Source organism: Sinocyclocheilus grahami, unplaced genomic scaffold (assembly GCF_001515645.1).
Source record: "Sinocyclocheilus grahami isolate Dianchi unplaced genomic scaffold, SAMN03320097.WGS_v1.1 scaffold7.1, whole genome shotgun sequence".
In the NCBI taxonomy this organism is placed as follows: domain Eukaryota; kingdom Metazoa; phylum Chordata; class Actinopteri; order Cypriniformes; family Cyprinidae; genus Sinocyclocheilus; species Sinocyclocheilus grahami.
This window is the reverse complement of record NW_015505186.1, coordinates 949176-973841: the sequence shown is the minus strand read 5'-3', so window position 1 is coordinate 973841 and position 24666 is coordinate 949176. Positions and strand designations below refer to the sequence as shown.

At 36.5% G+C, this 24666-nt stretch overlaps 1 protein-coding gene across 2 annotated transcripts in view; it reads left to right on the top strand.

The window, feature by feature from the left end:
* LOC107588660 (opioid-binding protein/cell adhesion molecule-like) overlaps positions 1-24666 on the top strand; it is a 147727-nt gene that overhangs the window by 73391 nt on the left and 49670 nt on the right. For both annotated transcript variants that reach the window (XM_016276869.1, XM_016276860.1), the window contains one exon: positions 21455-21687. In XM_016276869.1, coding sequence (XP_016132355.1) covers positions 21455-21687 — 233 coding nt within the window. The remainder of the gene's footprint in view (positions 1-21454; positions 21688-24666) is intronic.

Genomic DNA, 24666 nt, shown 5'->3' with positions numbered 1-24666 from the left:
CAGCAAAAAGGTGAAATCAGGTGGAAAAGAACATTAAGGACATCTGGAGTCTTTTTGTATTGATCGCCGTCAGTCATGTCATGTATTTTACTTTTGATCATGAGCGCAGCTTCCGCATAATGGAGAACTGTTGAGATAAGCTGTCACAAACACTGTCACACTGATGGCAGAGTACCTCTGCGTGCCCCAACTTCTCTGTAGCACTGATCCAAATGGCGACTGCTGCGGTGTGCCTGTGCACATCTGGAGATGTGTGGTGATTTATCTATCCCCCAAAGAAAAGCCATTTCAGCTCAGCCAAAGCAAATGAAGGGTGGCAGACTTTAGCCAAGCCAGAAGCCATGGTTTCTACCTGAAAAAAAACAAGACATTTCTAAGGCAGCATTTTTCCTCTTGTGTTTTTGTACAGCATTGTGGCAGAGCCCGTTCACTCTAACTGCATGTGAAAGGTTGTCACGTTTTTGATTTGGACTTTAAAGCACTGAAAAAAGAAACGTCTGACTTATCGGTGTAGTGTGAAGCTGTAAGCTGTTGCATTTTGATAGTGTTTTAAAAATACATAAGCCGTGGTAGGTTGATTGACAACATCTTGAAGTCTACAAATTATTGGAATACCGACTGAGGTTTCAGTGCATAATTTGCCAGCAACACTTCAATTTTGTGTTGTTGTTGGCTTAATGTTAGTGATGCATATTAAGTGACAAATTAATAGAAGTAAATTAGAATATTCATCATCTGGTGGCAAAAGACACGGAACAAAAACTAAGAAGAAGTGAAAAGTGCCAACAATAATGTAGTATCACTAGACACTAGAGAACTGTTTGATAGATCTATCTATCTATCTATCTATCTATCTATCTATCTATCTATCTATCTATCTATCTATCTAGCTATCTAGCTATCTATCTATCTATCTATCTATCGATCTGTCTGTTAATATTATTTCTTAATATTACTGTTTTGTTGTATTTTTGATCCAATAAATCTATACTGTATACTTCCTTTCTCCACAGTAAGAAAGGATTTGAGCACATTTGGGGAAGCCGAAAGCAAACCTTCTCTAGTAAGTTTTAAGGTAGCAATTGCAACCACAAAGTAATTGTAGGTTGATTTAAGCACAAAGATGGATAGTCTACTTTATCAGTTAATTTCATGTGGTTTCCAATATCCATGTGTTGTCACAAAGAGGAATATGTGCAATAAAAACAGGTTGTTTACTCTGATCTCTCCAGTGACACATCGCAAGCGTTTAATGGTATTTCTAGCTTTTATTTATAAACAACCAATTATGTTCATCCCTCAGGAAACACTTTTATGGCCGCAAAAATAATGCTAATGCCAGCGTAGGAGTTATTTGTTTGCACTTTATTAAAAGAGCTGTCAGTCAGAGCGTCCTAACTCAGGAATTCAATATCACTCTTATTAGTAAATGCATTGATCATAACCTGAGGTGTTAGACTAACACAGAAACGTAATTGTTTGTCCTTTCTTATTTAGTTTATTAAACTGCTGGTTTGATTAAATTAGAGTTACAAGCACCCAGCACATGCAAGGAATGTCGCCAGTAGAACCAAAAATACTTAATGACTTAAAGAAAATTGTCTATTTATTACCCTTTTTATGTTCCTCCTGACTGCTGTAAAATACTGAATGCAGATCTCTTCAGGCCTTGAACAAGTACCAGCACCACTGATGGAAATCAAATAGCAGAAAACAAAGCACTACAACATGTTATTAATTGAACTGAGGGTCCTTCTCTGAAGCAGGCAGGATGATGAAGTCTTAAGTGGACGCCCCCTGACCCGACTGTCAGAGTGACAGATGGTTGAAAGCTTCTCACAATGGTGATCTCCCTTATCAACATTACAGCACTGGGGATTTCAGCATAGTGTTTCTAGCAGAAACACGACACTCTTTTCACACAGTTAGCTTGTATTATCTCAAACTATATTTTGGCTGTCTGTTCGTATTGTGGTATGGCTTCGGTCTTATATAACTTATATAAAGGGAGGAGGTTGCATAAGACTCACGTATAGATATGTATGTATATAGTATAGAATAGTTTCTATACATTATTTATATGCTTTCAAATTATATTATTGTTTCAAGCAGGAAAACTTTGATATGATTGTGGTAAATTACAGTGTGCAAGAAACTAATATCACAGTGGAAAGGTTGTTGGTTTGTTAATGATTCTTTTTTTGTTGGTACTTTCATGTAATATTTGCCTGGGTCAGTAATTTCGTGAACAAATACTCTTCATAATGGCACTTGAACTCAAGTATTTGATTCAGTTTGCAGGGTATTTCAAGGACTAGTTCACCCTAGAATAAAAATTCTGTCATCCTTTACTCAACCATGACTTTCCAACCTGCATGACTTACAGTTTTTGTCCAAAAATTTAATGTGAGGTCTAAAGCAACATTGATTTTAATTGTATGGGTGATAAAATGCTGAGACGCTCTTCAGAATGTCGTCTTTGGTGTTCTGCAGAACAAAGTAAGTCAGAAAGGTTTGACGCGGCATGAGGTTAAGTTTTTAGTGAGCTATTTTGGGTGAACTAACTCTTTTGTACAGTACATCCAATGCACAAATTACTATGGCTGTGAGACTCAACGATCACATATTAAGGACATAGATTCAGTTAACACAAGTGTAAATATTGCAGTAAAAATTAACAATAAAGCAATATTTTTGCATGATTTATTCCTGCTGCATTGCATTCTGGGAACCGTAGTTCTGCCTCCAGCCCCACAGACACAGTTGAATCGTGCAGTTGCATTAGGCGGTGTGAAATAAGCAAGTACTGCTTATATTCCACCCTATTCTATTCCAAGTCCACCCACTTGGAGATTTGATGCATGATATATATTCATATTTTTCCAGGCATGAATCTTTGGATGAGGCAGATATGCAGATAAAGAAGGTTTTTATCAAAACCGTACCTGAGTCACATAAGCAGTAAAACTTGCATGGATATTCTTGTCTTAAAAACACATTTAAATGATTTCTTGCTAATTAGATCCATACAAATATCAGGCTACACTCTTAAAAATAAAGGTGCTTCACAATGCCATAGAAGAACCTGTTTGTCTGGTTCCATAAAGAACCTTTAACATCTGAAGAACCTTTCTGTTTCACTAAAGGTTCTTTGTGGCGAAAGGTTTCACTAAAGGTTCTTTAGCTTATAAAAAGGTACGAAAGAGATGGTTCTTTAAAGAACCTTTGACTGAATGGTTCTTTGTGGAACCAAAAATGGTTCTTCTATGGCATCGCTGTGAAGAACCTTTTGAAGCACCTTTATTTTTAAGAGTGTACGTGTCACACATACTGCACATACTTTTCATTCCCCATGTAAAATGCTTAGAATAGATATTACTGTAATTTTTAAAAAAATTCTTTATCAATTGGCATAAACCAACAATCTTGGAGTAACAATCGAAATTCACTACCATTATAAATGTATTTATACAGCATTTAGAGATAATATAGAAATAATCAATAAGTGATGTGATGATGCACTCTGCTGTTAAATTATGTATTTTAGGGAGTGTTCTGAAAGGGGCTCTATAGTCATGGGATGTGAGCGGTCATTGATGTTATTCTTCATGGAGTGCACAGCTCTCATTTGTCTGCCTTGGGGTGGTCATCTTATAAAATTAGCATAGGAGCTAGGGCAGGACATACTCTCTTTGTAATGCTCCACCGGTCACTGTCTTATGGGTTCAAGTTTAACGTGATGCTTCTAATGATTTGCACACTAATGCTCTGAACTCTTCTCTTGGTTATTACTTAACAGGATCAATAAGCAGTTTTACCGAAAGACTCAGTTCAAAGAATTCGTTTTCTGGGGAATTTTTATCTGAAGATTCTTTTCTTTTTTTAAATCTAAAAAAAATATATATATATATATTTTACAGATTGTTAACATCACTGCTTGGTATTACAGCAAAAAATTAATTTCATGAATAAATGAATGCACAAATAATGATACTACAGTATAATGGTCATACAGTTATACATATTGTGATATCTTAATAGGAATTCTGCATTTTCCAAAGCTTTTGGTATGGATATGAAGATCTTTCCTATTCAGACATGAATTTTTTATTCTATAGAAGGTTCATTCTCTAGGGTTTCAGGGACAGTGAAGTTCTGTATTGATATATTGGTATCTCCCCCACCTCACAGCTTGGCAATGTTCAGTTCATTGAACTTTTAGACAAAATCTTAAAAAAAAAAAGTGTCATTCATATTTCATACATCTGGTTTTTATGGCTCTTATAGTGTGATATAGTGAGAATATGGAGCTTACACTCGATGAAGAAAAAAAATACCTACGTTTTATTCAGAGAAAAATAAAAAATATGTAATTTCATGCAGTTGCTGATATTTATATGGCCAAAATAAAATTCTAATAGCTTATTATGTATATACCAGACTGCTTACAGTATATAAAATGCATATAAATATCAGTTGTCACTATATTGTTCAATAATATCTTAGTAAGATGATATATAAATGCTTATTTTAATGATCAAATCCATAAAGCAGTGCAATACAATGATGATTGAGAGATCCTCACAAGCCTAATGTATCATAATTAATACTCACATTTGACACACACACACTCACAACATGATTTTTCTAGAAAATGATTAATGGATAATCAAGTAAACCTAAGTTGCTTCAGGCTGGTAAGTGTTCATTTTTAAATATTACTAACATTATAAAAGTTATCACGTTTACTGTGTCTCAAAATGAGTGAAGATTTTACAGCAAAAAGACTTGTGCACCATGAACTAAAGGGGGGCGTTTTTAGAATTATACTTGAAGGCCTTGCTCAAACTTGCTAAAAAAAGTATAAATCATGTACAATTTGATATATTCTACTATATTATTTTTACTTTGTCCTGATTTACTGTGAATTGGAAGTAGGTGTAGCTCTATGAACTCCTGTTACAATAGGATTCGCTTGTGAGGTTGCTGGTCTGGTTTATTTTTTGCTGATTGATATAAATCACAACCTTACAGATATCATCTGTGATTTGCTTTGCTCCGTCTCAGGAACTGATGGTCCAGTCACTGTGATTCAGCGTGCTCAGTTAATGCCGAGCAAGTCCAATTTGAATTCTTTTGCAGTTTTTCAGAAGATATGGCAAGATTAAACATGCTTCACTAAAACATCAAAGTTCTAACATGCCTTTCTCCTGTATTCTCTTTTATGAATGATGTATTGCATTGTGACAGATTTGATGTCTCTGCAAGTCTTTCAGATGATTCGGAATGTTTTTTTGCAGCAGGTATTCTGAAATCTGATGCTTTGCAGTCATGTTTTTGTAATGTGTGAGATAAGCTGAAGTCACAGAGTTTACCAAACTCATTTTCGATTTTGTCACTTGCAACGAAAGCACGCCAGTGTCATTTTCACAATAATCATGTAGGATCACTTGGTTTGATTTATTTACAGCATTAGTGTAAGTGCAATACAAGATTTTTCCTACTTAGCTTTTAACACGGTCATATTGAATGCTGATTTGCAAATGTAGCAACAAAGATTATATTACCCTGCTATTGCTTTATCACTGAGTGTCTCATTACACTTTACATTAGAAATGACTCTCAGTAATGTATCCTGGGAGTGCCAGAGAGCGTGTGTTTTTTATTTTTTTATTTGACAATCACAGAAGCTTTCTCTGCACAGTTTACTGTAAGTGCCTAAAGCATGTTTTAAGACTTTGATGTGCGCTGAAGCCTGCAGCTCAGCATTGACCAATATTGACAGACTGAGAGAATAGCTATGCTGTTGAAGGCTTGCTTTGCCTTTAGGGACATTAAAAGCATTCACACTTTGATTATCTCTTAAATATACTGTCTGATATTTCTGATGCAATCCCCTGAAAGTAAAAAAGCCTTAAATTGGTCTTCTTTCGTATTGATTTAATAGTCTACATTAGTAGTCACAGTTTGTAGTCAAAGTTTTGCTGACTTTCCCCAGTTTGGCCTGTCTATTTTTTGCTTCTGTGCATGCTTTATGTAATGCACAATGATAAAGCATTTCATGCATAAATAGATTATGGTAATAGGAATGTGAAGGGTGCCTTTTTTCGTACTTTTTTGATGTTTTCGCAATGTTTGAAGCCATATTTATCATAGGCCCATGAGTCCTGGAAGTAGAAATGCAGTTTTACTCTCACTGTGCAAATTATTTTAATATATACTCCATATTAAAATGCCATTTTGTACTGTATGTATCCACCTGGCTTAGGACTAGGTAATAAGTGAATAAAGAAATATACATTTTATTGTATTTTTAATTTGGCTTGGCAACCACAATGTAATGTTTAAACCTCATGTTGTGTTCTGGTCATTTTGACCTGGAAAGGATTTTAGTTAATGTTATCGCATTAGACTAAAACGTCCCAAAATATTTTGATAATTTTTGTACTTATTTGGGATTTTATATGGGATTTATATGGAATTTTACACTTGTGGTGTTCCTGGTCAAAAATGACTGACCTACAAAAAATGTATTATAAATTGATTTATTTTATTACCAAATATTGGATTCAATGTTTTTGTCAACTTGTTATCTTTTAATTAGCGCAGATCTTGTATTTCTTTTTGGAACATTTTGAAGTTTATTCACCTCAGTCTTTTAGAGAACATGGCCAAACTTATCCACACAACATGCTGTTTTCACTCAAAAACTGAGGTGCATATGGTTAGATCAATGCAGCATATAACAAATGAGTTCTAAAAACAAATACAAAATCTGTTCTAATTGAATGAAGACAAAAAGACTGAATCCAAGTTGTTGTGATAATACAGCATAATGATAGATATACCAACAATTTTTAAAAGGCTGGTCATTTTGGATTTCCAGCACATCACAAGGGTTAAAACAGCTGCATGTATGATTCATATATTTTGAATGGTATTGTGTTTTACTTAAATGTGCAGTTGTTTAACAGGAAGTGATTGTCATGCTTTCAGGGAATCAGGGAAATAATAGCTTTTAAAATGTGTGTGACTGTTTTTCAATAGCCCTCAGACTGTATTTGTCTTAAGTAATCATGAAGTTCTGATGAAAGCAGAGAGTAGCAAGGCCAGCCTGTGCAGTTATTCAGGCATAGATCCTCCAGACCCTGTCAGATTTACCTGAATCTTGGCCTCTTCTTAATTCTCTCTTTAAGCCTGACTGGATCTCTGATTGACCAGGGGCAACAGCAAGAAAGATAGCGCGAGGAAAATACTAACTGCTGGCCCATCTGTCTAAATGTCAGCGGTTGTAGGTGGGCAAAAAAACGGGCAAACTCTCAGAAGGATTTGTTTGTTGAAGTGTTTATTTCTTGACATGCAGCAGTAAATGTCTGTGTACTTTTCGTTATATATTTTACAGCTTATGTACATAAAAGGGATAGTTCACCCAAAAGTCACTATCATGTTGTTGAAAACCTGTATGCTGTTATATTTTTCCATGGAACACAGAAGGAGGATTTTTGAAGACTGCTATTATGCCCCCCCCAACACACACCATTTCATGGTGTTTTTGTCATTTTTGAGGTTAACATGCACTGTTGTTGTGTGAAGAAATAAAGTCATGTAATAACATTAGGGCAAAGACTCCCAGTGGAAAGAAAATACCCATAATATATATATTGTAAGTATTGCTTTTATATAACAGTTCAACAGAAAAATATGAAGGCCTTACTAAGGAAAAAACAAGAAGTGTCACAAAACACTTTTTGTTTGTGGATCTACTTTCTTAGACCAAACTCTGCCACTGCTAGTTCAAAAGATGTCTAACTAGCAACCACTGGGCTGTTAGAATAAACAAGGTGGCAGAATGATTGTGTGATATTGCTTAATATAGCGGTTCAATGAACAACAAGTTAATTGATAGTTAATTGATAGTTACTTTGTTTGTTTTTCCACTGCCAGAAAAAAAGGAACTCACAGTAGTGGTGTTTTGTTCTTCAATGAATCAGCATTTTTAATGAATGATTCAGTGACTCACTCACAAACGCAGTCGCTTGTTTCCTTTGGAATGAATGTTTTTGAATCAAATCAGTTGAATGATTTTTTCAATAACTCACTGATAACAAAACAACAATTTTTGTCCTTTAATGATTTAGGGGTCTTGAATAAACTGGTTAAATGTATGATTCAATGACTCACTCATAAACAGTTGCTCGATTTGTTCCTGAAGGATTTAGCCATTTTGAACAAATCAGTTGAATAAATGATTCAGAAGCTCACTGATAACAGTCAATTGTGTCATTCAATGAATGAGGGGGTTTGAATGAATTGGCTGAATAAGTGATTCAATGACTCACTCACAAACACGGTTGCTTGTTTTGTTCCTGAATGAATCAGCCGTTTTGAATGAACTGGTTAAATGAATGATTCAATGTCAGTTACTATGTAACTGCAGAAAGATTTATTGAAAAATCCCAACCACAAATGTGCAGAACAGTCTTTGAATAACAATATTTCTTTGAGATGATAGCCAAAATTGGGCAGGGTGAAGTGGCTGTCCCTAATTTAGATGCCACTCACACTAATGACATTTTGGAGTTTAATGGAGTGACCTCTGGGCTTTCTCTATAGACATGTGCAAATGGAGATTAATCAATGTACAAATATGCATTTGTTTTGTAGAAAATTAAAGGTTTGCACTGGAACAAAGGAAAAATAAATACTATGCACACCCCTTTTTGGGTGACCTTTTAATACAAATTTCATGGCGTCTGTAATTTCAATATGAAGCAGAACGAGAACAAAAGAAACTCAAAATGCAATTTAAATGGAATAGCAATTGTTTCCTCACAAGACTGGATCTTCCTATACTGCATGCATGAAGCATAACGTATCACTGCCTGGCAGTGCAAACCTCTGCTCGTGCCCTCGTTTCCTTAGAGGTGCAAATACAATCTTTTTGCTTTCAGCGCTGTCTGCTATGTGTGTGTGTGCGTGAGAACTGATGAAGTGCCAGGGCTTCCAAAAGGAACACGAATGGGCTCTCAGGTGTTTTATAAAAGATTGTGGTGCGGTTTTAGATTAGTGCGCATCAGGATTGCCTTTGAAGACAATGGTGTGGTAATTAGGTAGAGTTCTGCAGTAAAAGTGGACTTGATTGTATCAGGGTCTCCAAAGACCATCATCGACAAAAGCCCAAAGTAATGAAAAGTCAAGCACTGGAGGCTATTAGGCAGCCTTGTGCTATCAAAAACATTAGGAGACTTTCATAATGTAGGATAATATCTGCTGACGTTCATGATCAATGTCTTTTCGTGCAGATTCATGCTCTGACTTGTTATGTAATGCGTAGTCTCAGCCTCAAACGGCATGTCCACGGTCCAACCACAGTCAGGTTGCTGGCTGTCTGATGTGTATTGCACACAAAACTGGCAGAATATGTCAGTTCTGATCTGATTGGCTTCACTGATAATCAGTTTTAATGTGTAGTAATCGTACCTGTTAGTCAGACAGCGTGAGTAGGTGGATTTTGGCCATTATCTGCAAACTTATTAGCTTGTTACCACATAGCATGTTTTTTTATCCGTACTGACTTTCTGTGGATTAATTGCAGGCTCACTTCTCGCAGAGAAACCCGAGGTTAAGTGCCCAGCTCAAGGGCACAATGGTGATAGAGCAGGACTGTGATATTAGTAAGTCCCCAGTTCCTGTCCCACTCCTGCTCGGGGCTGAACCTTTGTGTCTGCGGTACAGAATCTTAACTATTAGGCTACTGCAACCCATGTATTTGCTTGACAGAAAGTTTGACATCTTGAGAGCTAAATCATCTTGAGGTAAAACCTCATAGGCAGTTTGAAGGGGCTATTGTTTTTCCCTGGGAATAAAATGTGCTGTAATTAAACTGAAATGGGTTCAGGCTCCCCTTCTGTACGACTGCCATGATTTTCAATCTGGTGGTGGGTGAGTGGGCCGGATAGATTTTAATGTATAGGCAGCTGTCACAAAAGGAAATGGATTGTCACAATCCAAGAAATGTAATTTTTTTCCTAAGAGTGGAAAAGAACATTTCTATTATTATTCTGTTTATTTTTTTCCCAAATAGAACATCCATCTCCAAAAATGAGTCTGAATGCTTACTAACACTATAAGTGTAGGACTTTTCTCATTACTAATGAACATGTTTATTCATTCATGAATTAATTTTTAAGTGTACACCTTGCATTTATACAATTAATATTTATTTAATGATGTGCCTATACTGTATATACTGTACATATATAATAATATTTATTTGTGCTTGCAAAGGTACACGCTACTTTTAGAAATACAAACGTTTTGTTGAAGATGTAAAAATCAAGATTATTTATTTATGAATTATATACACCATTCCAAATTTTGGGTGAGTAAGATTTTTTTCAGCAATTAAATTGCATTAAATTCATCAGATGTTGAGAGTAAATATATTTATATTGTTACAAAAGATTTCTATTTAAAAAAAAAATATTTTGAACTTTTTCTTCATCAAAGAATACTGGAAAATTGTATCACGCTTTCCTCAAAAACACAGAGAGAGAAAGATTAGAAAGATTTCTGAAAGATCATGTGACACTGAAAATTAAATTATAAAGCCTTGGTGAGGAAAAGGCCCTTATTTCAAAAATATTACAAAATCTCACTAACCCTAAACTTTTGAACAGCAATAATGAATGTTTTAATGGTATAATAAATATATTTTGCATTTAGGGAGGAATTCTTATTTCTTTTGGGGCAAATTTTCATCTGTTTTCAAATGTTCTTGAAATTCCACACAAATGTTTTTGGACATTTTTACACAATTAGCCTAGTTCATGAATAAATACAGTATCCTGACCCTGTGTTTTGGAGGTGAAACTAAATGAAAGACAGAGTTTCAGAATGGTGGTAGAGAGATAGAGGTTCAGAAAGGTTATAGTTGACAGTGAATAATCACCTCTTTCACTCGACTCGATTCTGTCCTTCACTTCCTTTATTTCTAACGTCAAGGCTTTTGACTTGGCTTTAATGCTTTACTAAAGAATGTAAACACTTCTATCCATAAGCCTTCTCAGAACGAGTTTGCCTGAAGAGGGAGAAATTGATTTTCGTGGAAGGAGAAGAGAGAAGGATAGAGTTTGTTCTCTCTGATCAGGGGTCAGTGCTTCCTCTAATGCTGAAGCTGCATTCCAGGGGTCTTACAAAACATTTCATGTTGTTTTGTTGATTTGTTGGTGATTTGCTTCGTACTACCCTTGGTGGAGGCCCAGGCAGTACACTCACTGGTTCCCATTTATCATTTCACCTGGCACATTTATTGTGTGTGTGTGTGTGTGTGTGTGTGTGTGTACAGACTCCCTATTCCCACTCTGAGCATGAGCAGATTATTTCTGGAAAACAGGATGTCGTTGTAGATAGTTGAAATATTTTGGTCTTAAAGGTGATTATTTTAAAATTTTCATTTATTTATTTAAAAATAAATAACATTAAAACACTATGGATGAATTTACCACTTTCTTGCAGAAATGCAAACATTTTGTTGAAAATGTAAAATGCAAGATGATATGGTGATTATGTACACCACTAAGAATTTTGAGGTCAGTTTTTATTATTATTATTTTATTTAAATTATTATTTATTTAATTAATTTTTATTTATTTAAAAATAAATAACATTAAAACACTATGGATGAATTTACCACTTTCTTGCAGAAATGCAAACATTTTGTTGAAAATGTAAAATGCAAGATGATATGGTGATTATGTACACCACTAAGAATTTTGAGATCAGTTTTTATTATTATTATTTTATTTAAATTATTATTTATTTAATTAATTAACGTATCTATCTATCTATCTATCTATCTATCTATCTATCTATCTATCTATCTATCTATCAGTTTCTCAAGTAATGAAATGAAATGAACCTTTAAAAAACATCTTTACAAAACAGCAGGTCTTCACAGTTAAAAAAAATCTATCAAGCTTTATTATTTATTATTAAAATTGATTTAATTAATTTATTTATCAAATTGTTAATTATGAATTATAATGATATTTTTTGTAATTTCTTACAAAATAAAAAAACATTATATTGCTATTGATGAATCCACCGCAACGCATTAGCTTCAACAAACCCTATAGGTCTGTATCAGCAGATCTTCATGCACATATTCTGTGCTAGTTTTCACACTATTTTTTTTCTACTTTGCAAAGTCTGGTAATTACTTCCAAGTGTTTCTTTGCACAAAATGTCTTTGTCGCAGTGGCTGATTGGTGAATCACGGTTAAAAATGACGGAGCAGGAAAATGAAGATTAATCAGGCCTCCCGACGGCCTACATCCTTTGCCTGCTAGACACGCCATGCTGCTCTCGACCAATCAGAAGAACGATGACTTGGAAATTTTCTGGACCACCTGTACAGATTCTATTAGCAGTACATGCTTTGGCTTTTGATTGGCCTAATAACCTCCCACGATTCCTCATGTGTTTCACGCATTGAGAGTTAATGATTATGTTGTGGAGGTGATAACGCTCTGAGATTTTGCATTTAGATAAAAGATAGGCTGTCTTTGTAAACATCATTTTGTTTATTAGCCGATTACCCTTGGTCTAGATTTAAACAGAGAGAATGGGTCTATGTACTCCTCTGTAAAAGGAAAATCTTGCATGTTGTTTTTTGCTAGAGTAATATTGACTGTTTCTCACAGGATTTCATTAGTGCTTGTAAAACATTTTGAATTTCTGTCACTCCTACTTTCTCAGATCAAAGTGAGTTGAATTCACTTACGCACCTATTGCAAATGTTAGTCGTGCAAAGAGTGTGTATTTACTTTTCCGTAGTATTAGAATAATTTCCCTCATATTAACTCCCAAACCACACAGCTCATGACTTTTCTTTTTCATTCTCTCGTTCTCTCCTTCCATGTTCTTTCCTTTTACTTTATCTTTTCTAAAAAAAAAAAAAAACTGTTAAGCCCAGAGTGCTGCTGCAGCCACAGTATTATCAGGTATCAGAATCGTATCATTGCAGCTAGATAAAGCAGAATTGAATCAGGCTGATGATAGGCAGTAGGTGTATCTTGGCTTTATCAGTTATCTACATTCTCACTCTCACACTGTGGGGACTTGTTTCTATTCATTGGCGTTGCCGGCAGTCATTCTGCCCCAGTCATGCGTATCTGGAAGACATTTTGAGCTGTCAATTGGAGACGGAGAAATGCACAGCACCCATGAGAAATGGCCGGGAAAGGATGCAAATTTCTGAAGTACACAATGACAGAAAAATCACACCGGAAGGAAAGAAGAAAACAACACCCAACTCTCTCTCTCTCTCTCTCTCTCTCTCTCTCTCTATATATGTATCTATCTATCTATCTATCTATTGACTCATCGTAAACAAAGTCACATGTTTTTTTCCTGTGTACATCAGTGTTTTTAAATGAATCACTTCAGTGATGTGAACAGTGATTTATTGACTCACTCATAAAGACTTGTCACTTGTTTTGCTCATTCTTTCGTTGAATCAGTGTTTTGAACCAAGGAGTTGAATGAATGAGTCCATGACTCACTCATAAAGACAGTCACTTGTCGCCTCCTACTGGCAGAATCATATACCGTGCAGAAAGACTCCACCATTAATGCATAAATTAAAAGCAGTTTTAATGTATTTGTAGTGCTTTTCAACTTTAACTATATTTACAAACACACATAGTTTATCAATAGAGCGCAAAAGCACTTTTTCTAGTCTTTTGGAGATGTTGGATATTGCAAAACTATGCTAATTTGTTCAATGTGTCTGCAACAGCTGTTTAAGTTGCATTCATAATTTGGCCTATTGTTTAAAATGCAAGTTAAAGAGCTATTTTTCTTCTCCACTGATACTGGAGCATGTCAAAAATGAAGTTAAGGCACCAGTAATTAGAAAACATACACAAATGTGTGGAGGTCACTTTTTATCAAGTCTGCATTTGACAAATTGATAGTTTAACACTAGACACTGCAGACGGGGACATTGAACATTAGGTGAAAGTACGAAAGTGAAAGCGCATTAATAGTTTTGTATATATAGATAATAGTAATCTATCTATCTAGTTCCATTCGTACCATAAATGTGAGCAGTCTGGGGAATTTGTATAGCATTGTTGTGAGTTTATGAGATTTCTGTCAAATACTATTTGTAATACAAATTAACCTTCATTGATGTAATGTGAAGTAATTTTGGAGAAGAAATAAAAGTTCAACCCTGCTTCTCCAAGTTCATGTACGCTGGACCACAAGATCTTTCCGAGACAGAATAGACCAAGAATTTTATTAAAATCATTTATAAGGTCTTGAAGTCTATGACCATTTTGTGCGGTTTGGTTTAAATATTGTAGAACATCACGAAGGCTGAAAATGAGCATGCAGCGATTAAACCACTCTTCCGACTATTACCACGGGAACTATAAATAGGTGTCTACAGACAAGGGTCCAGATAAAGAGAGGATCATCCTGGATATCTGTCTCAGGGGAAATTCTGGGGATTGTCATTCCATACAGCTTTTTTACTGCATGCTTCAGAGTTTGTAGGGAGTGCTGGCTAAACCCCCTCAGGTTCCAAGACCAGAATCCTTTGTTTTGAGTCCAGCTGCCTGATGTTTCCGGAGGGGGAATTTCTTCTTTTCATCTTTAAATGAGACCTTGCCAACTCTTTTCTGGTGGTGGTGACCTGCAGCACCTCATGCTGGTATTTTTGTATGTATAAAACGTTTGTGAGTGTGTGAAAGTGCTGTCGGTCATTTCTAAAAAGTTAAAAGACTTGTTTTTCGCACATACTCTATTTTGCTTGGTGAGAGAACAAAACAGTCTTTTAAGCTTTATTTCTATATTAAATTTTGAACATTTCAGCTTTGTTTTCTTGAACAGTCTGAAAGTACGTTTCTCTGACCAATTTCATCCTTCCGTAAACGCTTCCGACTGATAGATTTTGTGTGGTATGTAGCTTGTTTAAGGGATGTTGTTCACTCAGTGCATTTTCAGTGACTTGACCTTGCTTCAAGGCATATTCAACATCTCCTAGTTTTTCTCTCCTTCATGTCTTTCTACAGTTTTATCCTTTTAGGGTGCATTTGCTCTGTGTTCTGTTTTAATGTGGCATTCAGTGCACAAAATGGAGAGAGTGAATACTTCCGCTTAGCAGTATGTCCTTCAAGACCTATCAAGAGCATTTGTACCAAAATGACTGTCTGTCTCATATATAATCTTACATGTGTCTTTACCGGATGCGATGTGGCTTGAGGTTGTATACATATCGCAACCACAGATCAATCAGCTTCAAGTTCGAGGTTAAACTTGAACGTACAAGCAGTTGAAAATAAAACATTACTTTAAAATACAATTTTAATTTGCGTGTGTGTTTGAAAATAAAAGATGAGAAGGCTAGAAACCAGAGACAGTCAGAATTTATTTAAATAAACAAAAAAAGAGTAAAATTATTAAAAGTAAAACCACATATTCTCTCTATAATGAGAAAAATTATTTTATAATTTTATTTCAGACTTGAAGTGAATTTCTGTAGCTTAAATAGCAATGTAAAGGTCATGGCTTTAATTCCCAAGGAATGCATGAAGTGATAAAAAGGTATATATAATTAGGCAAATTATTAGCCATGTGTTTTTCCTGTTTGATGTATTATTTTCCATCCCAATGTGCCGTTTGCCTTCTCTAGCACAGTTTCCAGTGGAGCTACAGGTCTTTGATGTGGAGATACCGCTGTGTGGGACAAAGCAAACAGCAGCATTTATCGGGCTTGTCTGTCTCTCGTGTTCTTGAGTGATGGGCCAAAAATGGCAGTTTCTCTTCATACTTCTGCAGGCCATTCATCCACATGACTAGTTAGCTATGGAGGTGGGCTGAGGCCTTCAGACGGATCCTCTGAGGACTGACACAAATAGAATGTTAGTGCATCCCCACCTTGAAAGCAGTGACAAAAGTGGCAATCACAAGTGGCGGCCTGTACTATTGTATTGTTATTTCAATTCAAACGAGGGCCACAGCTCACTCAGGAGACTTGAGTGAGGTACAGAAAAGAAAACGTTTTTGCTTTTGCAGTGGGAAAAATTTTGAAAGCATCTGCAGGAAATACATAACACCCTGGCTAAAAAATACATGAAGAATTATTCTCTGTAAAAATATGACATCTTGGTTTGCATTCTAGTTCTACTCTAAATCATAAAATAATTTAAATAATATACATTTAAAATATTTGTATTTTTAGTTTACTTGGAATAGAATGGCTGAAACATTTAGCTTGGTAAGGTAGTCTGCAAGGCCTTGAACAAAAAAACAATTGTACAATGTTTTTTGGAAGTCTCTTGTGCTCCCGAAAGCCGCATTTATTTGCTCATACAATATACAGTAAAAGCTGCAATATTGTGAAATAGTATTACAGTTTAAAAATTATGTTTCTATTTTATTTTTTAATGATTGGAAAGCTGACTTTTGTTCTGCTTTAATATTTCTGTGGAAACTTTGATACATTTTTAGGATTTTTTGAAAAGAACAGAACAAAAGAACAGCATTTATTTGAAAAATATATTTTTGTAACGTTTCATTTTTTGATCAATTATTGCGAAAAAAAAATCTGTCAAAATCTTTACCTTTTTTCTAAAAATGTAATCAAGCATTTATTTGCTCATACAATATACAGTAAAAGCTGCAATATTGTGAAATAGTATTACAGTTTAAAAATTGTTTCTATTTTATTTTTTAATGATTGGAAAGCTGACTTTTGTTCTGCTTTAATATTTCTGTGGAAACTTTGATACATTTTTAGGATTTTTTGAAAAGAACAGAACAAAAGAACAGCATTTAGTTGAAAAATATATTTTTGTAACGTTTCATTTTTTGATCAATTATTGCTGAAAAAAAAATCTGTCAAAATCTTTACCTTTTTACTAAAAATGTAATCAGGAAGTCTATGTTTGGCTGGTTAGCTGGTTATTTTCCGGGCGCAAAGCATGTTTCAACTTAAAAAGCAGTGTATTTTCACAAAATACCATTTTGACATAAAAAAAGTCATATTATGTTTCACCATTGACCATTTTTGGAGTGTTCTTTGGAGTCTTGCTGAAGGTATATGCTATTTCACACCGCATCCTAATGTGTGGTTTTCTGTGTGACAGTATTTGTTACTTTATATACAGTATATATATATATCCCACATTCCGCTAATCCCAGTATGAAACTCTCGACACTGCTGTCTGTGTCTGGTTGGGGAAATCATTCCTGTTTCCCCCTCTATCTGAAAGCCCAAACAGAGTGGCCACCATTCATTGCCCCTGGTGTAATGGCCTTCATCAGTCTCCCATCACATAAAGCCTGCCTGTCATTAATCTCACCCTGAGACCACATGGCCGTCTGCTGACAATGATCTGCAAGCTCCGAATCCCCACAGCACAGAGTCTCACTGACCTACTCATATCTTAAAAAGGCACAGCAGCGATATGAAAAATATGGCAGGTGTCATTTTATGAAATGGCCTCTCGTTGTCATCACCCATACATTAAAAAATGGTTGTGCCCTATATGTTTTAACCCTTATTTGTAAGTCTTCCATTGATGTATGGTTTGTTAGGATAGGACAATATTTGGCCAAGATACAACTATTTGAAAATCTGGAATCTGAGGGTGCAAAAAAATCTAAATATTGAGAAAATTGCCTTTAAAGTTGTCAAAATGAAGTCCTTAGCAATGTATATTATCAATCAAAAATGAAGTTTTTATATATTTATGGTAGGAAATGTAAAAAATATCTTTATGGAACATGATCTTTACTTAATATCCTAATGATTTTTGGCATAAAAGAAAAATCGATAATTTTGACCCATATAATGTATTGTTTGCTATTGCTACAAATATACCTGTGCAACTTATGACTGGTTTTGTGGTCCAGGGTTACATTTAGGTTATCAGTTTTTATAGATTTTTAGTAAGAGTGTTAAGAGTGTTTAAAGCCTCAACTCTAGATCTAGAATTTGTCAGAATATACTTCATCTTTATAGGGGAAAAAAACACCAGATGGATTTCTGATTTAGCAAGCTAGACCAGTTTGACTAGGCTGGACCAGGAAACCTACTAAGACCAGTGTCCCCCCCTATTTAGCTTTATTATATATATATATGCAGGGTGATGTCCAATATTAACCATATGGATGTTATAATGACACTAAGCAGATGTTTAATATTTAGCATGTATGTGAAACTGGTTTTTAATCAGTCAGATGGTTTTAATCAGAATTAAATTTTCAAAAGTCTTAATTAAATGTGCGCTGTTTTCCACAATACATGACATTACATAAAGTACAAAAGCTTTAATCAGACAAAATATGTTTTTACATCTCTAAATAAGGGTGTTGTGTAAAATATTGGTAATCTAGCTATGCATTTTAGAACATGCTCGAGTTGAGAAGATATTTCTTCATATAAACGATATTGCACCAAGGTGGCTGACAGTCCATTAGGCTGAAGTGCAAGGGTCTGGTGTGACAGAGTCATTAGTTCACTGAATGAGGCCTGATCTCAGCCTGTCAATGCTGGATAATGGAGGCTCTGCCTTCCAAGAAACACCTCTTACTTTTTAGCACAGGGTGGAAAAATCTATACGTATGCTTTCGCCTCGGCTTTAAATTTAAGTGACAGTCATTTCAAGCACAGTGAGGGTGGTTTTCTTTTTAGCATATTGCATTTATAATGGCTCCATTGGTTGATATGCATATGTAAATGTGTGCGCCGGCTGTTTGATATGGATCATTATGAATGTATGCATGCTGTTTGATGTGAAGCATATACCATGTGATGACATTGCAGTGTTCTGTATGACCTGCTATTGCATAAACATAAATATTTGTATGTTTTAAAATTCAAATCAAGTCTCGGACCTATTTAGTAGCAGTTTAATTGTTTTCAAAATGTGTAATCACGTTTCTTAAACACTCAAGCTGAGACAGTTTCTGTTCAAATCACTTAAAATCAAACTTTTTTGCTTTATTTTGTGGACTTTGCAGCAGTTCCCACAGCCACTATGCAAACTCGTTATCTTGCATATTGCTAATCTAATCTGTCACAGGCAGGCGCAGACATTCAGAGCACGCAATCATCTGTCCCACAGCACCCCTGGAGCAGATGAGGTGTTAAGCGTCCTGCTCAGAACGGCCAGAGAAGGTGCCCACGGTGGGATTGGAACCATGACCTTCGTATTCACAGTGCAATCCTTTCACCAATAAGCCCCTTAAAATTTAACTTTTGAACAGAAAATTAACTTTTGGCACAGCCTCCATGTTTTCCCCATCATGCTAATGTCATTATTTTGGTGTTTAAGGCTCAGTTTGTCGCTCTCAGACAGAATAAGGGTACAAATCCACACACTTATCAACTAGACACATATTGGGACATGATGAACGGGGCGATTTGGAAGATGGAGGGTGCTGAGTACAGAATTAATGTTCGTAATAACATCTAGGGGACCTTCTTCTGATAGTTATGAGAATTTTTCAGTACAGAGGGGAAAGCGAGCATTAAGTGAAGGGAAATTAGGCCCCACAGCACCAGTACATTACAATATGAACAGTAGGTTCTGCAACACTTTTAAGGTGTCAAGGCCAAACACAGAGCGGCTATGGGGTTATTTTTAGACTGAAACTTAAAAAAAATCCATTGTATTGTTCAAATGTGCACAGTGATTCCCAAGCAAAAACTGCAGAGCGTGCATGATTATAGGCCGGAGCGTAATCTTGTGGTTTTCTATGGTTCAAATCCTCTGCAAGCTCTCTTGCGCTCCAGCACTCTGCATAGATTAACAGAGTCTGAATGAGCTTTTCCCTTTGAAGAATATCCTGAGAAAGCATTCACTTCACACTTGCAATTGTTGCCCTCCAGATTTGCCAAAAGAGCGCTCTCTTGTTGACTAATTTTCAGAGCCGAGAAATTCACCAGTAAAGGGTCTGATAATCCATTTACTGATTTTGACCTTGAGCGTGAAGCCCTCTTAAAGACTAATATGAATTACTGCAGTGTTTTGGCATGCTGACGTGAATGGTTTGGCAATGGCATTTTGAAAATACTCAGTGCACCTTGTAAAGTGTCATTGATGAAAACCATGTCAACACAGCACATTCTGTGCCATTGTAATATCAAATAACTATTGACAAATAAAGCAAATGCCAGCTAGAACATCACAAATAAACACCATGAAAACAGTATTCTTTTCCTTTTGTAAAAGTACACAGCTGTGCATGGGATTGCGGCCTCAGTTTTTTTAATATGTAGCTCTGACTTTCAATTAGTCCTAACCTTTAGAGCCGTCACTCAAAAGTTTAGAAAAGGGTAAAAAAGATAAGTATAGCGAATGCCTCTAGGTCTTTTTCTGCAGTCTTAAGAAATGTCCTTTCCTGTGAAGGAGACAAATGTAGTGTCACATCCAGATTCTTCTGAACTGAAGGGTGGCTATATCCAAGAATTGGCCTAATTTTTCCTCACAGCTATTTGAAATGGATGAGATGAAAAGCTATTGTAATTTTCCAACTGGTATTCGAGATATAGTGTAATAGAGATGTAATAGAAAAGGAGAGAAAACAGACAGATATCTGTTTATATTACCTGTTGCCTTTTTCCTTTATATTCCAAGCAAGCTGAAGCGATATTATGGGCATTATGATATTTCTCCAGTAAAGTCTGTTGAATTGAAGGTTAGGCTCGGGGTTTGGACTCCAGTATTGGACTCTAGAATATAAATAATTGTGTTCTTGGCTTTTTCTTCAAGTAGAAGTTAGCTTGACCTTTTCCTTTTACTGTAAAAAAAAAACTTAAAGAAAGTAATAATTGGGCATGCTATCCCAATATGTGATGTGACGTGACATGTGACCAAGTATGGTGACCCATACTAGGAATTAGTGCTCTGCATTTAACCCATCCTTAGTGCACACACACAGCAGTGAACACACACACCGTGAACACACACCCGGAGCAGTGGGCAGCCATTTATGCTGCGGCGCCCGGGGAGCAGTTGGGGGTTCGGTGCCTTGCTCAAGGGCACCTCAGTCGTGGTATTGAAGGTGGGAGAGAGCGCTGTACATTCCCCCCCCCCACCTACAACCCCTGCCGGTACGAGACTCGAACCCGCAACATTACGAGTCCGACTCTCTAACCATTAGGCCATGACTTCCCCACGATTTTGTTTGGATTACGAGTCCGACTCTCTAACCATTAGGCCACGAATTCCCTAAATATGACTTCCTCATTTAAATTATAACACTTTGCCTTTCATTTAAGTTACTCAAAATGTATCCAACTCACTTCAAACTGAGTTGTTAAATTGCTGTGATGACGCCTTCTAACCCTGTGCAGCCTTGTGGATCCTATTTTTACTTTAACATATGGCAAGCAATCAAATTTATCCTCTTCTGTTTGTGTGTCTTTCAACAGGTGCAATGTGGACAACAAAGTATCGCGGGTGGCATGGCTAAACCGGACCACTATCCTCTTCACAGGGAATGAAAAATGGTCGTTGGACCCCCGGGTGGTCCTATTAAACACAGCAGTCACTGAATACAGTATAAAGATCATAAATGTGAACTTATATGACGAGGGGCCATACGTGTGTTCCATCCTCACGAACAAGAAACCAGAATCGACAAAAGTGCATCTCATCGTACAAGGTAAATCTTGAGAGGATTTTTCACATCTCTTAAAAGTGAAATCTTTACACCATTTAATGTGCGAATGAAGAAAGCATGTCAAAATCTAGCTTCGTGTTTGTTTGGGATTTTGTTGACATTTCGGTTGGATAAATAACGGTTGACAAACAACTTTGATTCTCCTTTTCTAGGCTGATGTAATTAAATGAAACTCAGCAGATGTGACTCCCGGTGATGAAATTGGGATTTAATCTGGGTGTAATTTCAAAATCGTTGATGGATATTGATTTAAGACATGCAGCCCAGAGAGCAACGGAAAAATAGAGCACAGGCTTTGTTTTCTCCTCACTAAATCAAGTGTCGATACCCAGGCCTTTGTCGTGATTTACAGTGCAGTCGATTGCCTTCATATTCACGGTCCAAAAAACAATTAACGCCGCTTGTAGCCAAATCCATCTTGGTTTTGGGTACACAAATCAGATATGCGCCAAAAACCAGTAACGCCATTTTTTTATCACGTTCCTCAGACCATCTGTGGAGTCAGAAAAGTGTCAGATTTCCCACGTTTCAGCGGGAAAAAGTGTTATGGTTAATAAAACGACGCCTTATCAAATGCTCATTAACCTTTAGTACTTTGTCCTGACACTAATTACTGCAGGCTTAAATAACTGAACAAATAGACCAAGGTAAGGTGCTTATTTTTTCTGATTAGACACACAAAGCGCAAATTGGAGTTTGGCTCACCCGTTTAGTTCCTGCTTAACCTGCAATTCAATGAATTCTAAAGTCTTCATCCCAGTTTTAATAAATCAGTCATTTGCCTTCCTTGTTTTATCATGCAGTTCAACACTCCGCATCTGCATGGCACAACATAAGCATGCCTGAGCGGGTGTTGTGGCCCTCAAAATTGCACTTAAAGGGATAGTTCACCCAAAAATGAAAATTCTGTCATCATTTACTCACTCTCATGTCGTTCCAAACCTGTGTTATTTGTGAGCCTCTGGGCTTTCAGGCCTGAACTTAGGAATGGGAGCCCTCTCCTCTTCGGTGTGGCACAGTTGCCGCGCCATACACAGCTCACCCTCAGCCGCGGTGCAGGGGGCGGAGCTCCTCTCCGCGCTCACACCGTCCGCAGCTTTCTTTCCTCGTGGCGGCCGTTGTTGCCGGCTCACAAACCTTAACTGACATCATTTGCAGCTCCGGCTCTGCGGCGATCCTCAGCACTGTCGCTCCGTGCAGTGATGGCTCGTCGGTCGCGGTGGGCTCCGGCTCTCCATCAGCGGTGGGCTCGGGCATGTGCTCCGCACATCGGGGAGATGGTGGGCTGGGCACTGGGTCGGGAGTGAAACTGGCAAGATTCTCCTGGGAACAGGCGGGGAACAGAGATCCATTTTTTGCCAGTGTCCACTCCACAAAGGTCCATCTTCGGACAACAGCGCTCTGCACGAGATGTTCAACACAGAGCGCGTCGTCCTGGTAGCTGGTTAGAGCAGCGATGACCAGGAACAGTCTGGTATGGCCCTCGAGTGATCTCTCCCCCTGCTCCAGCAGGAGGAGGAGGTATTCCAGACGGGAAAAATGGAGGGAACACACGGAGGTAACTGTATCGGTTTGGGTCTTCTGTCAATTCTCTGGAGCAAGGGAACGAGGAGACGTGGAGATTTCACAAAACGAGAGTCTTTAATAATCCAACATGGAGACAGAACACCGGAATGACGTTCACAAGTACCACAACATCGACCTTTACAAACTGAACAGACTGGGACTTTTTAAACACAGGGCAATTAGGTGAACACAGGTGCATGGAATCAGTCAATTAACTGGAACACGGAACACATGGGGAGGGAAAACACAACAAAAACCAGTCCATAATCCTGACAAATATAGTGTTGTCACGGTACCAAAATGTTTGTATTCGGTACCAATACCAGTGAAAATCCATGGTTCTCGGTACCAATTTCGGTACCAGAGCAAAACACAAAAACATACTAATTAAAAAACACATTATTTTTTATTAATAAAGTCAAACAAAAATAAATGTAAAAAAATTAATGCCATTCTTTATACTTATTTAAAATTGTGTTTCAAGTTTTCCCACAAGTAATAAAAGTATGAAAAAAATTAAAGAAGTTTCACCAAAATTTTTTTGTCATATTTCTGCTGCCTGAAAAACATCTGTAAACTGTTGTCTGTTTTATGGTTTGCTGGTGTGTTTCATGATCTTCCTCAGCCTGCAGCTGTAAAAGGAAAATATAATATACTTAAGTAAAGCAATGGGCTGAGTCTTACCAAATGCAACATTAGATCAATGGCAACAGCTAAAATATAACTTTTCAGTAAATAACAAACCTCAGCTTTTATAATACATTTAGATGAGATTACATATATTTTAAGTCAAGTGTATATCAAATAGATGGAAACTGTAGTATTAAAAACACTTTACAATAAGATTCCATTTGTTAGATAACATGACCTATTAATAAACAATAAGCAATTCTTCTTCTTAGGGTTAATTTCAAAATTTACTAATACATAAAATCAGTTCAATCTGTTAAAATTATTTATTGCACAATAGTCACTCTGACGGCACCCATTCACTTCAGAGGATCCATTGGTGAGCAAATGATGTAATGCTACATTTTAACAAACTAAAACTTGGATGGCCTGAGGGTGAATACATTTATCAACAAATTTTCTTTTTTTGGGGTGAAATATTCCTTTTAAGCCCAGTGGGATACGCTAGTAAGAAACTATCTTTATAAACAAACTTGTTTGTAGATGTTGACTTGAGTCATTTCAGGGTACATTTGTACCGTCTGAAGAGAAGAATTATTTTGATAGCATGTACTGTAGGTTTGTTGATATGAAAACTCTGCAGAGACAAAATATCCATCAGCATAATTTTTAGGGAAAAGCAATCAGATATGACTAAATATGATATTCAGATGTTCTGAATGTTTCAGCCTCTTCAAATTGTGATATAATAAATCAGTCTTGTTT